The 12,981-nt window shown below is 45.1% G+C and overlaps 1 protein-coding gene across 1 annotated transcript; it reads right to left on the bottom strand.

Annotated features, from left to right (window-relative positions):
- Positions 1-8,408: 8,408 nt before the first annotated feature.
- AMER3 (APC membrane recruitment protein 3) lies at positions 8,409-11,423 on the bottom strand. Its single transcript, XM_068420997.1, has one exon. The coding sequence runs from the start codon at positions 11,421-11,423 to the stop codon at positions 8,409-8,411; it is 3,015 nt and encodes a 1,004-aa protein (XP_068277098.1).
- Positions 11,424-12,981: the final 1,558 nt, after the last annotated feature.

Below are 12,981 nucleotides of genomic sequence, written 5' to 3'. Positions count from 1 at the left end.
CAATGTTTTTCCTGCCGCTGACAAGCCCCATTTGATGTTTGTGTAAAATACAACCTTCCCTTATTTCAGAAATGCAGCTGCACCAGGGTTAATTAAGGCTAACACCCAATCGAATATTTCCTAAAAGTGCAGCTGAAAACAGAGGGCACAACCTCTCTTGAAAAGCTGGAGCTGTGAAAATTTCTGATGCAGTGTTTTGTCTGGTGTCTCCTGCTGTAAATAAGGCTCCCTCTCCCTCCTTACTGAAGTCAGATAGAATTTGTTTTGCCATTGATGTCTCTGTAGACATCTCCCTGGATGTGTATCACAGCCCAGAAGCCACCTTGGCTTGATTGTTTTCCCCTCTGTTGGCTGTGAGATGGAAAAACATAACAAAGGGGTTTGGGAGAGGACAAAAATCCTTAATCCTGCCTAATCTTAGGCTGCGATTCTCCCATCTCTGTGTCCTTCAGTCACCGTCTGCGCCTCCATTAATGCGACCAAATCACAGAACACAAGGCTCGGTTCTGTGGCTGCTGTTGGTGTTAAACAGAACTTGACTGGCTTTTGTGGGCACGGCACTGGGGGTGCTGTGCAAGCCTGTCTGTTCTCGTAGTGTGCTGAGCACTCGCTTTTCATTTTGTGCATAATCATCTACAACATGCTGCTGTTGGGATTCTGTAGAGTCAGCACATTTCCTTTGCAGAAAGAAACAGGGAGGAGGAGAGGAGACCGTGATAGCAAAGGGCCAGTTCTAAATTACGGCTTTGCTTCCTTTGTGTGAAATTCCTTTCCCAGCTGTTCCCCACTGCTTCAGACACAGACAGTGAGGTGGGGACACTGGGATCTTATGAGTCTGGGGAGGAGGCTGCCTGCCTGAAGAGGGGTTTCCAGGCTCTTGAGCATGGGGAGAATTGTCTGGGAGGGCTAATGAGCTGCGAGGAGGTGTCAGCTTGGCCGGCATGTGGGAAAGGGAAAGGGCTTTTGAAGTAGGTTCAGTCACCAAGAGGGAGCAGAAGGAATGTACAGCATAGGAGAGGAAAGAGTTGAGCCTGTTTGGGGCAAGTTAGAGGGAAAGTTGTCATGAAGGGAAAAAGAGGTAAATTTGGAAAGGAAAATATCACAGGTAGAGAAGACCAGTAAAGAGGAGATGGGGCAATACAATCTGCATTTTCCTACCTTGTTCTCTGTTGTGAAAAGAGAATCGTTCAATCGGAAATACGGACTAAGAGGGCCTTCCTTTTTCTTGGATCTCCAGTAATCTTCCCTATATCTTGACCTACAGACTGATAGTTTCCTCTTGGATGATATAATCACCTCAAAGGAGAGGATAGCTGATTGTGGGAAGAGAGAAACTTGCTGGCTGCAATATCATGGTATCATTTGTGCAGTTGTCATCACTGGCTGCCACTATCATTAAGTGGCACAAGATCTTTTAAGCTTTACCTGAACAGGCCTGCCACAGGCTTAGATTTAATGCCTTACTCCATAGGAAAAATCTAACATACAGTACTTTTTTGCTTCTCTCTATCCTGAGCTGTATTGCTGTCCAAGAACTGTGAACATCTTTCGCACCTTCAAATGTTGTAAATGAGATGCAGTCCCCGTGATTTGAATGGCTTAAGAAACTCACCACACCAGATGTATACAGTCTAGCCTTTCTTGAAGGACTGACAAGGAAAGTTTGCTTAAAACAGAACAGCCTTCCATAAGACCTGATGGGGAACTGTGTTCATTTTGGATGTTTCCTTAAAAGAGTGCAGGCTCCCTGAGCTACTGTTCATGAACACTCATGACAACAGTTCTTCATGCCTTTCACTGTGTTGGTCAAATTTTTTGCTCTTACTTTAGCCAAATTTAAAATGTTTTGGTTTCGGTTTGGGGTATTTTGGGGGAAAAATACTAGTGCTGAGAATTTCTGTGCTTTCTATCTCCCTGGACTATCAGTCTTTGTTTACACGGAGACCCTAGACTGAAGCATGGCCTCTGCTCTGAATATACAATCACAACGGTGTCTGTAATCTCCCAAGTGTTGCCAGGCCACAAAAGGGACAGTGCCTGTCTTTGGGACAAATGGATGTCAGAAAAGGAAGAATTTCAAAAGGAATATTTTGGAAGTTTTACAAAGCAAAATTAAAATGTACAGCACAATAGACATCAGATTTTAAGAGGTGCCTGAAAGACACACACTAAACAAACTAAAGATTCATAACAGAAATTAGAAGGCTTTGACATTCATATGCTTAAGTGAGTTTGGAAAAGGGAGCACTAAACCCAGACATCCAGGAGGAGCCACTGTCTAGCTCAGAGTGCTGGTTGCCAGAAGATGGGAGGGTGATTATTTCAGGTTTCAAAATTCTCCATTTGCCCTGTTTCTGGCACTCTTCCAAGCACCTACTGCAGCCCATTGGCAGAGGTAGGATGCAGTGTTGTTTGGAGGACTCTGGTTCTGCCCTCTCTGCATGTTCTGATGGGGGAGACAGAACCAGAGATTTTACACTTCAGGTCCAAAAAGCTGAGGTTACCAGGCTCTTCCTCCTGTTCTTTTGTACTTGCTGGCTGGTGAGTACAAATGCTATCAGATTTGTACAGAGCATTCTGGAGCTGAGGATCTGCTTGGTGTTCAGTGTCTCCATGACTGTACTCCAGAAGGGACAAGATTATCTCCTGTTTGAATGAAGAAACCTGCTCTGTAACTAGATGCTAGTCTCTCACTTCCCCCTTCTTCCCACCTTCTACCTGGCCACCACAGCAAAACAGAAGTGAAGCAGGTTTTCTTCAGAATGGTAACAACTGATTCATCCCTTCATTTAAACAAATGGGGTGATATCGGGCCCAATCCTATGCAGATAATTATAAAGTCTTCTATAGCCAAACTTCTATAGCCAAAACCTGACTTGTATTTTTGCAGTTAAGTGTCAGGCAAGACACTAAGCCTCTGAATAAGCAGTTAATTTGTTTGCATTCTGCCTTGACCTCTCCCCGTTTCTCACACAAAGCCACTGTGTTTCATATGTCCTCTCCCTCAGCCTGTGCTGCTGTCCACAGAAACTGTTTTCCTTTTCTTTTTTCCCTCCATCGCCATCGCCCTGAAAATCTCAGATTCCAGGCTGAAGGAGACTGGGAGCCAATTTCTGCTCTCAGGGTTAAATCTGGGAATCGTTCCCCTGGCTTCAAATTTATGCTGGTGCAATGAAGATGAGAGTTTAGCTTTCTGTACTGTTGTCAACGGGAGAAAAATAGAGTCCCTATAAGACTGTATCCATGGAAACCATCCTCCTGCAATAGCGGGTAAAGCAACAAATCAATTTCTTCAGTTTTAAAATTAAACACATTTAACAACATTATAGTGCATCTGCCATTTAAGAGATCATCTGTGCTGATAACTGTGTTGAAAAACCCTTCTCTAGCAAATAAGCTGGCAAGAACATTTCTTCCTCCTGATAGAATTCTGATTTTGGGCAGAGTAAGCATTGATGACAAAGTCCCAGGAAGACAGCACAGTGAGACAGAGCCAAGTCCAGAAGCAACACTGTTTAATGAAGGAGAAAATTGTTTAATTTAGCATTTAGCTCAAGTATCTGGGCACATGGTGACTAACACTCAAATGTATTAGCAGAGGCAGTGGCCTGTCACCTCTGTCTCCCTGCTCTTTGCTTCTGTGGTACCATATGTGACAAGGTACACAAAGTACATTTGTACTTTGTGATGCATTTATCTGAACAGGAGCGTGTGTGTATGTGCTTGTGTGTGTGTGCACATGTGGCTGGTGGACTGTCAGATGAGATTTCAGTATCTGGTTTGGTGCAAGATGATCTGGGCAGCTCACATTATGAAGATGCATGTTTCAGAGCCAGAGGCACTTCCAATGCAGAAAATGTGCTGGCTGTCTCTGCAGTTTATTGTTTTTACATTTCATCATGTGAGACTTGAGAGAGGACCTCTTTGCTATGCCATGGAGGGAGCATGGAAATATATGGATTTATTACCCCAGGCTTTGAATGTGTTACCATACTCTTTCCCTGCTGTGTGCAGAAGGATTCTGCCTTTATTTTTTTACCTATTAAGGTATCTCTCCGGCCATTTCAAGAAATAATACCATAGTTTATCAGACAATTGCCTATATGCAGATGAGGCTCTGCTTTGCCTTTTTATCAAACCCAAATACTGCAGTCTGCCTTTCCTATGCCTGGCAGATAGATATCTGTCTGGGAGAAATGCAACCTTATTTAAGACAGAGGGAATAAAATTGAACCAGGGGGAAATAAAAAGCATTACAGAAATTGCCTAGGCTGCGAGTAGCCCTTCAGTTGGTGAGGATCAGATACGCATTCCTCTGTCACTTTGCAGTGTCTAGGCTGTATTTTATCTGCTTCTGAATCTCAGTTCCTTGATAACAGCAATCACGTATGCCATACTGCCTTCTCTTATCTACAGCTGCCCTATCTATTATGGCAATCCCTCTTTGATTGACAGTTATCTATTTTTTTCGGACCTTGGGGCAAGCTTATTGCAATGCGCTCCTTTTGTCACTGAAACACACCCAAAAGCTTCAACTGGTGCACAACGTGGCAGTTCGGCATTTGAATGAAGTGAGCACATGTGGTTGGGAACACGCGTGGTTTTTGTTGCTCTGCCACGTCTACCAGTTAACGGAAGATGCAGTTCAAACCGTGTTAACTGGTAGAAATGGCTCAGTGGTCTAAAACGCTGGTGTTTGCAGAGAGTGCTTTGTTCTGCCTGTGTCCAGTTGCTATGACGTGCAGTGTTGTCTGCCTGTTCAGTCAGTTCCAGAGATTGCAACAGTCAGGAAAAGACATCCCAAGGCACTGCTCTAGGACAGTGCTCCCTTGCTGAGGACAGAAGAGTTTCCTGATGGAAAACATCCAGTCATAAAGCACAAACTTCTGCAGCTTGGTTTCTACGGCCCATGAATATACAAATCTAGGAATCCTACCCCTATTCAGAGGATGGACTGCATTCGCTTCCTAAGTCCCAGCCTTCTGATACTGAAGAACGAAAATTATGCCTTTCATTGCACTTCCTACTGGTAATTTCCACCTTCTACAAAACCCTTCTATATCCCCATGTAAGGATGCCATTTGCCACTGGGTTCATTTACCATCAGGGTTCAAAATCCTGGTGAGCTCAGATATGAGGCATTTGCAAATTTCTGTCTAAAATGCCAGAGAAGGGAGAAACGGAAGAGGAGCTGGGACTGGCACTTCTTGCACCATTCTTCATGGAAGTTGTGCGTCTATGTTCAGGATAGAGAAGCCCTGGAGACCAGGCGTGGCTCAGGGGAACCCTGCACAATAGTTGGAGCAGAGGATGGGCTCATTTGTTGGTGTGGGTACTGAGACGTGGAGATGGGGTGACAAAACCTGGAGATTTTAATGGCTGTTGAGATCAGCTTTTCCTCTGCCCCATGATAAATGGCAAGAAAGTTGACCTCCTCCTTCCCAGCTGCTCCAGGCCAGGCCTGGGAGTCCATGGGAGGAGCAGGGGCTGCATTGGAGCTGCTTATGAAGTATTTGTTCTGAGGGACAAAGCAGGAGCTGCCTCTGGCTCTGTCACTTCCCTCACAGCTCCTGAGTGAGGCATTTTCAAACAGTGAACCTTGGAGCGTTCTTCATGTATAAGTTCTTGGGGTTTGCACAGTCATGTCCAGCGTAGGAGTGTTTCTTGATGATGTCTGTCTCCATGGATTCAAAAGTGACACCATGTTTGTGTGTTGCCTCTCTCACACTACCACCCCCTTGTTTAAGGCAAAGATCCTGAGTCACCTTCAAAAAAACCTAAAATTTCCGGCAAACCTGTAGGCCATCTGTTAACGTGGGCAGGCAAGAAGACACTGGGTGGGAAAGCTCAGTCACAGGGAAGTGTTTATATCTGTCACCACGACCATTTCTTTCAACCATGTTAAATGACATTTTAATTATTGTCTAAATTCTTTTCTCTGTAAGAAATTGTAACAAACAGCAAGCCTGTAGTGAAATGATTCCTTGAAATGAGACCATTCCTCAGAGTCACTTTATGAATATGCAACTCCCATCTATATTTTAAAATGCCGTTCATTTTACTGTTAGAGAAACCTCTATCAAAAAGCAGTGGATCCCTTTTGGAAAAAACTTGAATTGTCTTCTCGGGGGGACTTAGCTGGTGGCATATGAACTGCGTCACGTTCCTGACACTGCAGGTATTACCTGTGCTGACACATGGTGGTGTATAGCAGCTGCCATTTCATACGACGCAGTAGAAAGTGCCCCAAGTCCAGCAATGTCTACTTGCCATATGTCTTGGACAGTGTAAAGATACAGGCTGTTACCACTTCTGACAGTCACGGCAGCTATGACTCTCCCTTTCTACCAGAAAGCCAGTGACTCCTCAAAATTAGAATCCCTTTGTACGTTCCTAGCCTGCAAAGGCAGGGATGGATATTCTTAGCAGTACACTGTGGATTAATATTTGCAACAAACTAAAAATATCAGGCCAATGCATACACTGATCTGCTGTTCTAACACTAAAAAGCTGTGCCTAGCACTGGTTTCTTACGTATACTAGCTGTGACCACAAACCTTTCCTTGCCTGTACTGAATTTTTAATTTCAGAAATAATCAAATAGAGGCAAGTAGTTTTAAGGGCTACGGTGTGTCCTTGAATGGCAAGCTCTGCCCAAAAATCTGGTGACACGAGAAGGTGGCTTGCTAGTCAGCATTGTTTGCAACAAAAATGGAAAAAAACAAACCCACTTCTTTCAGTAGAGAAAGACCTAGTTCACTGATGAACAGGCTATAACTAGATGATATGTTAGTAAAAGGTATTGGAGACTAACAGTCTCTGGCCCTTGACTTCATGCAGACCCCTGAAAAATATCCCTCCCTGCAATGGGAGACTCATTAGTGGGGAAGGGCACTTTCATAAAGATGTAAATAGCAAAGTGGGTGGCTGAATCTCCCAAGACTTGAAAATGTAAGGGTGTGTTTGCCTCACGCAGAGAGAAACACTGTCCTGTTTGGATTGTGCTGCTTGGGAAGACTTTAGAGATGACCAGAAAGCAGTCACACCACTGTGAGCAACAAGAGCCAGAGAAGAGTGTTCCCTGGGTCCCTCTGTTCAATAATGAGCTGTTCCTTTATTCTCTATCCTGGCCCTTGCTGCAGCCTCCTCTCCATCTTCCACCACCTCCAAAGGCTCCTTCTCAGAGTGCCAGGGCTGGGCAGAGTCCAGCCAATCTGTCATATTTGGCAGGGCACATAATAGAGAACACATACGGGTTTTATCCTTCTACGACAGATTCCTCTCAGCAACTGGAGGACAGAGGATTTCTCAGCTGGCGTGGAGTTAGAGCAGTATGTACGGGTAGTATCTGCTCTGGCCTAAAGCTTTGTGTGCCAGGCAAATCTGAACCAGCACAATGGCTGTGTACTTGAGCAGCTTTTCCTGTTGTACAGCAGAGGTGTTTCTTTCCCCATGTCAGAGACCAAATTCTGGATCTCCCTATACCATGTAAGTGTGGCTCAAGGATTTTCAAAAGCTGCAGGTGCAGCACAGACCCTCTAATCCCTCTCACAGAAGCCTGTCAAGCCTTGCATGTGGAGCATGCCTTGGCTTCAGCTCTTGCTCTGCCACAGCAGTGTTTGGCCAGAGACCAGCTGCACCTGCTGGAGAGAGACTTGAGGCCTGCAGCCCTGTTAGGAAGAACATCCTTTGGGTACACTAGCGGCAGCAGCATGTCATTGTGGGCTTTCCCTTGTGCTCGAGGGCACACCACATGTATACAGCTGCAGGACAGGGTATGTCTGTCTGCCCTGTGGCTTCACATTGCAGATCTCTGGCTTTCTTGTGTGACCGCCTGCGTAGCAGCTCGCACATCACGTCTCCAGTGGAGAGCTCTGTCTAATGCCCAGTTATGACTACAGAGGGGAAGTAGGGCATAATTTTTATGCTGTCATTATGTAGCAAGAGGATTTCATGACCTGATAGTGAGGAATCTGATCTGACTGCTGTCTGCAGTCTGTGGCCAGGCAGCCATATCCACAGTGTTGTTCCAAATGTGCCCGATCCTGGGAGAAGGAAAAATTTTCCCTGCTTCAGCTGGTGTGAAAACTTCCACCTCGGTGGAAGATGGGGCTTCAACCTTTGCATGGGGCTTCAGCCTTTGCATGGGACTTGTAAGACTCAGTGAATGTGATACCTGCTATATGTGGCCCCTGGTTTGGGCAATTTTGTAATTTAAATTCTGATTACTCTTAACTGCCACGCTAAAGTGAAGGTTAAGAACAATGAAACTGGAAAACTGAGAAACCCTGAGTGTCTGTCAGACTGCGCTGCCATATGTGTCCCTCTGTTAAATGGGAACAGATGTTACTTATTTCACATTTAATTTCAGGCTTCCCATAAGCACTCACCTTCCCAACGCAGGTGCGTTACTGGTTCCTCCCTGTCACTGCCGTGGTCGGGGTCGCTGCCTCTGGGTGAGGGGACGGAGCGCTCCCTCCAGCCAGGCCCCTGCGAGGGCTCTCCGCACAACTCCACGGCCCTGGGCTGCACCGCTTGGGCTCCTGAGGCTGCAGCGAGTCAGCTGGAGAGACGGCGGTGCTGTATGGAGCTTGCGAAAAAGCAGCAGGTATGTCTGAGCAGACAGAGTTAAAGAGAGGTAAAAATGTTGGCCTACTAAGAGTTGTAGCAGGGGCAGAGTCACTTGGACTGAGATCAAATGTAAAGTCTTTTAAATAGGAGAGTGCTTCATTATTTAGCTGGGCATATTCAAAATTTATCTTGCTCCTAGTGACCTCATCTAGGATTTTTGCTCTACTTTTCTGATCTTCAGAGCAAATTTGCTCCCCATTTTGCTTCAAATGATACAGACTGCTGGACTGGAAACTTGTCTCATAGTTGTATTGGTTTGTGTCAGGAATACTGAAGCATTCTGGATTTTGGGCAATGCAGTTGCATTCATTTTGCAACAGTAACTTGTTTTTGTACTGAGACATCTTACAAATGATGTTGTTCATTTCATTTCCAATGCATTTGTCTTCCAGGTGCTTGTTTTCATAGCTGATTTTTAATGATGCCACTTGTGTTACACAGCGCTCTAAGAGCTGCACTATGTTAGTGCTGCTCTCCATTGGTGTGGGGCTAATGTAGCTCTGGAAGCGTCGGAGAGTGAGAGGCTGCAGTGGTTTGTCACAGGAAATAGAGAGTGAGTGATACATTGGTTTATTTCTGTCCTCCCTCTCCAGGGGATCCAGGAGTGAGGTCGCAGCAGTCTTGTAGGAGTAACATGATTCTACTTCATGACTATCATCTAACGAAGGGTTTTCAGAGCTCTGGGAGCCACTCTCTCCGTTCAGCTTTTCTGGCAGTGGGTTTTTATCTTCACATGTCTCACATCCTTCTGAAATTGTCGCCTTCTCATACTCAGTTGAAGATGTTTGCAGATTGTCTCCGTTAGCCTGTGATTGTGGTGCATAACTTGGTGCTCTGGTGGTTTCCACAGAACCAGGCACTGTAGGTGAATCCTTGTGGTGACTCCCTTCCCTTCCTTGGAAATCCAAACTAGATGTGTTAGGGCAAGAGTCCAGGCTGTGGTCTCTTTCAGCAACGTTTCCTGAAGAGGCCTGGGTTGCACATTTGCTTTCATCCAAAGCCACATGTAGGTTAAATGTATTAGAGTCTTCCTTGCTTGGTTTCTCCTGCTGAGCTTCCATGCTCACTTTCTGCTCTGGACTGGGGCTGGGTGGGATCGATGAATCATTAGACTTTTCTGGCTGTGATTGAGAACCCTGAAGAGAGTCAGGGGAGGAAACGAGTCCCGAGTGTTTTCGCAGCCAGTTTATTATCCCCATGGTCAGTGAAAGCTCGGTATCGCAGAGCTTTAGCAAACATTCTTTGCCTTTCCATGTGCTGTGAAAAAAACCCTGGCTGATAATGTCTAGAGCTGGTTGGGAAGCCATGTTCTCCTCAGCTCCAACACGAAAGCTGTAAATGGACAAAGGGATTTCAATGGCTTGTTCTGAAATGCTTTCAGATGTGCACAAATCATCATCTAGGACTGGGTTTATTTTGACTTCGTTTGGGTCATAGAAGAGCTCATAAAGGGCATCTCCGCTGTAGCTGTCTCTTGGAAATCTACCTGGGACCCCAGGGGTCTGAGCTTCCTTCATTTCATCATCTTGTCCAGGAGAGAATGAATCATAGTAGCCTTCATCACTTGTGGATGTGGATTCCTGGTTGTCACTTTTTGGAGTCGCTGTTTCTGTGGAGCTCTCTTTGGAATTGTCATCATCTTTATCAGGTGACACTTGGGGGTCTATCACAGATGCAGCAGCCTGGCTTCTAGCCTTTTCCACTTCAGGACCAGGTATCTTCAGTAACTTCTTATCAAACAGAGTGCTCTGATGTAGCCTCACTGATTTGTTGATGTTGTCCCAAAACTTTGCAAATTCAACGGTCTCATTCTGGCCAGGAGAGGCCAGCTGCTCCACACCCCCTTGGAAAGAGCCCATGACAGGGCTGTCTTTGTGCTTGCTTCGTCTCAGCAGAACTTCTTTGCTATTCTCCATCTCCAGGTGAGCAGAGCTCTCATCAGCAAAGATTTCACCGCAGCCAGTGAGGGAATCAAAGCTCTTCAGCGAAGCGACATCTTCACACAGGGTGTTGCAGCAGTCATAGGAAGAGTCAGACTGCAGTTCACTGTCTGAGCAGTCTTGTGACAAGCAATCAGCTGCAAATGTTTCTCCGGTTTTGAAAAGATGCTTCGCAAGACGCCCAGACAACTCGCTCTTGCAACCTGGAGAGGACAGATTCTTGTCTTTCTCAACCAGGAACGTGAAGCTTTCTGGTTTATTTTTTTTTATATGAAATATATCTCTGAGCCCTTTCTTAGATCTCTTGAGGGAGATCCTCTTCCTGGGAATGGTTTTTGCAACAGCTGGTACAAAAGGCATCTGTGGCACAAAGTTCCTGTAATCAATCATCTGACTGCTGCATGCAGACTGGCTGGGGCTGACCACACACTCTTTCTTACTGCTGGAGCTGGACATGCCTGAAAAGCTGATGCTATTGACAAGTCGCCCCTTACCCCTTCCAGAAAAACCTTCCTCACAAGCCCTGCTGCTGGGGCTGCACTGCTCTGTTTTGTCTGCCTCTGTAACACAGTCATGGGTTTTACTCTTCCTTACAAGTTTGTAGGAGGACCCAGATGATTTTTCCAGGCAGTTGTCACCAGCCCCATTCCTCGCTGCTCTGCTGGAAAATCTGTAGTTCTTGTGAGTGGCCAAACATGCCAGCTGGACTTCAGCTACGCTTTGGTTTCCCTCCAGAGCTGCCTTTTTGTCTTTTACTGTATTGTCTTTGTTGATAGGAACTGTGTGCACTGGTGGCACTTTCTCATGTTGCACACTGGATTTTATGAAGGTCTTTCCTCTCTTGAGCTCCATACTGCTTCCTCACATCTGTTTCTGGAAGAAAACAGCAGAATAAAAATATTGTGAGGTTGGTGGCTAGCACTTGTAAACTTTGAAAACAACCGGAGAACAAAGGGATGGATGTCAAGCATTATACAATTGGTTTTGTTTGTCACCAGAAATTCCCATCACTGAGTCATGATTGCATGAGAAACTGATCAAGTGAAACCAAAGGTATGTTGGCAATGGCTGGAAGATCCAGCAAGGAGAGGACAGTACACGTTATGGGTTGGTAGCTGAGGCTCAGAGAACATTTTGGCTGTTAGAAATGAGGGGGTTTGGATTTAGGATTATGACTTCAGGATGGCTTTTAACAAGATAGAGATCCTGTTCTGAAAGTAGAAGAGGCATCAGTGAAAAGCAATGCCTGAGGAACTTTAATATGTGTGTGCATCAGGGAGGCAACAGTTCATAAATCTGTACCTTTGAGGAGGATGAAGAGCTCAAGGTGGGAAATCTCCTGAGAAAATGGATCAAACATTTGACACACGATGCTCCCTTTATATTAAAATAATCCTTACCTGTGAACAGAAAACCCATAAACCTTGGTACTACCCTGGGAAACATGCTGAAACTGAATTACTGTTTTTGCTCCCTCCTGAGCATAATGTATAATTTTCTGCACTACTACTTTTATTGTGAAATGTCAAAAATGCCACATTGAAAATCACTGTTAATTATGATAGAAGGGTTGTTTCCGATTGACAAAGACCAGTGTAGTACTGTGAGGCATTGCCACGTTGAATCTGCATTGTGCGTTGATCCGCTGTTTCTAAGAATACTCTATCACCTGTGTCAATGCCACTTTTGGTCTCTGTCTGTATGGTTTAGTATTGCATCTGTTTCATGTTTTCATACATCTAGTTAGTCATTTTAGCCATGACACTTTCAGTTTTCCAGCAGTTATTTCATGGACACATCTGATCCTTTCCTGCCTTATATCAACTTGAATATTGAGTAAGTCAATGGACTTACATAAAGGTAGGTCAGGGAAGAAGCAAGCCCTTCTAAAAGCTGTTGGAGAAACCAAATTTTTACTGGATGGGAAGCAGGACAAAACCTCCAAGTCCTGTTCTTGAAAGAATGTGCCTGGATCTTTCCTTAATGAAGCCTCAGTTAATGAGTTATCATGTTTTGAATTGTGTAGACATAACTAAAACCACTTAGAGCCACTGAACTCCGCAACACACAACACAGTGCTATCTCTAGCACTCCTTGACAAACTGTATGTAACAGGTCTGATGAAATGAAAAATTACCTATACTCCCTCGAGAACAATCTCAGATCAGATCCCTGGATCCAGACCTGCGCCCAGTACACAGACAGCCAGGGAGGTTTTAAATTCAGCACCAAGCCTAGCCTTTGTACACTCTTAAAGTACAACTTAAGGCAGTCTTTAGTCCACCTTGAACTATAACAGCTGTCTGTAGCCTCCAGAGGCTTTCCAGTTGCCAGGGCTTGCTGGGAACAGCAACATTGACACAACACCTCACAAGATACGGGTCTGTGTATCTGGGAGTTCTGTCACATG

This window comes from Nyctibius grandis, chromosome 32 (genome assembly GCF_013368605.1).
Source record: "Nyctibius grandis isolate bNycGra1 chromosome 32, bNycGra1.pri, whole genome shotgun sequence".
Taxonomy (NCBI): Eukaryota; Metazoa; Chordata; class Aves; order Nyctibiiformes; family Nyctibiidae; genus Nyctibius; species Nyctibius grandis.
This window is presented reverse-complemented; position numbering and strand designations above follow the sequence as displayed.

Bases quoted from the DNA above. Each gene is read 5' to 3' on its own strand.
- AMER3 (XM_068420997.1), bottom strand. From the start codon at position 11,423: ATGGAGCTCAAGAGAGGAAAGACCTTCATAAAATCCAGTGTGCAACAT.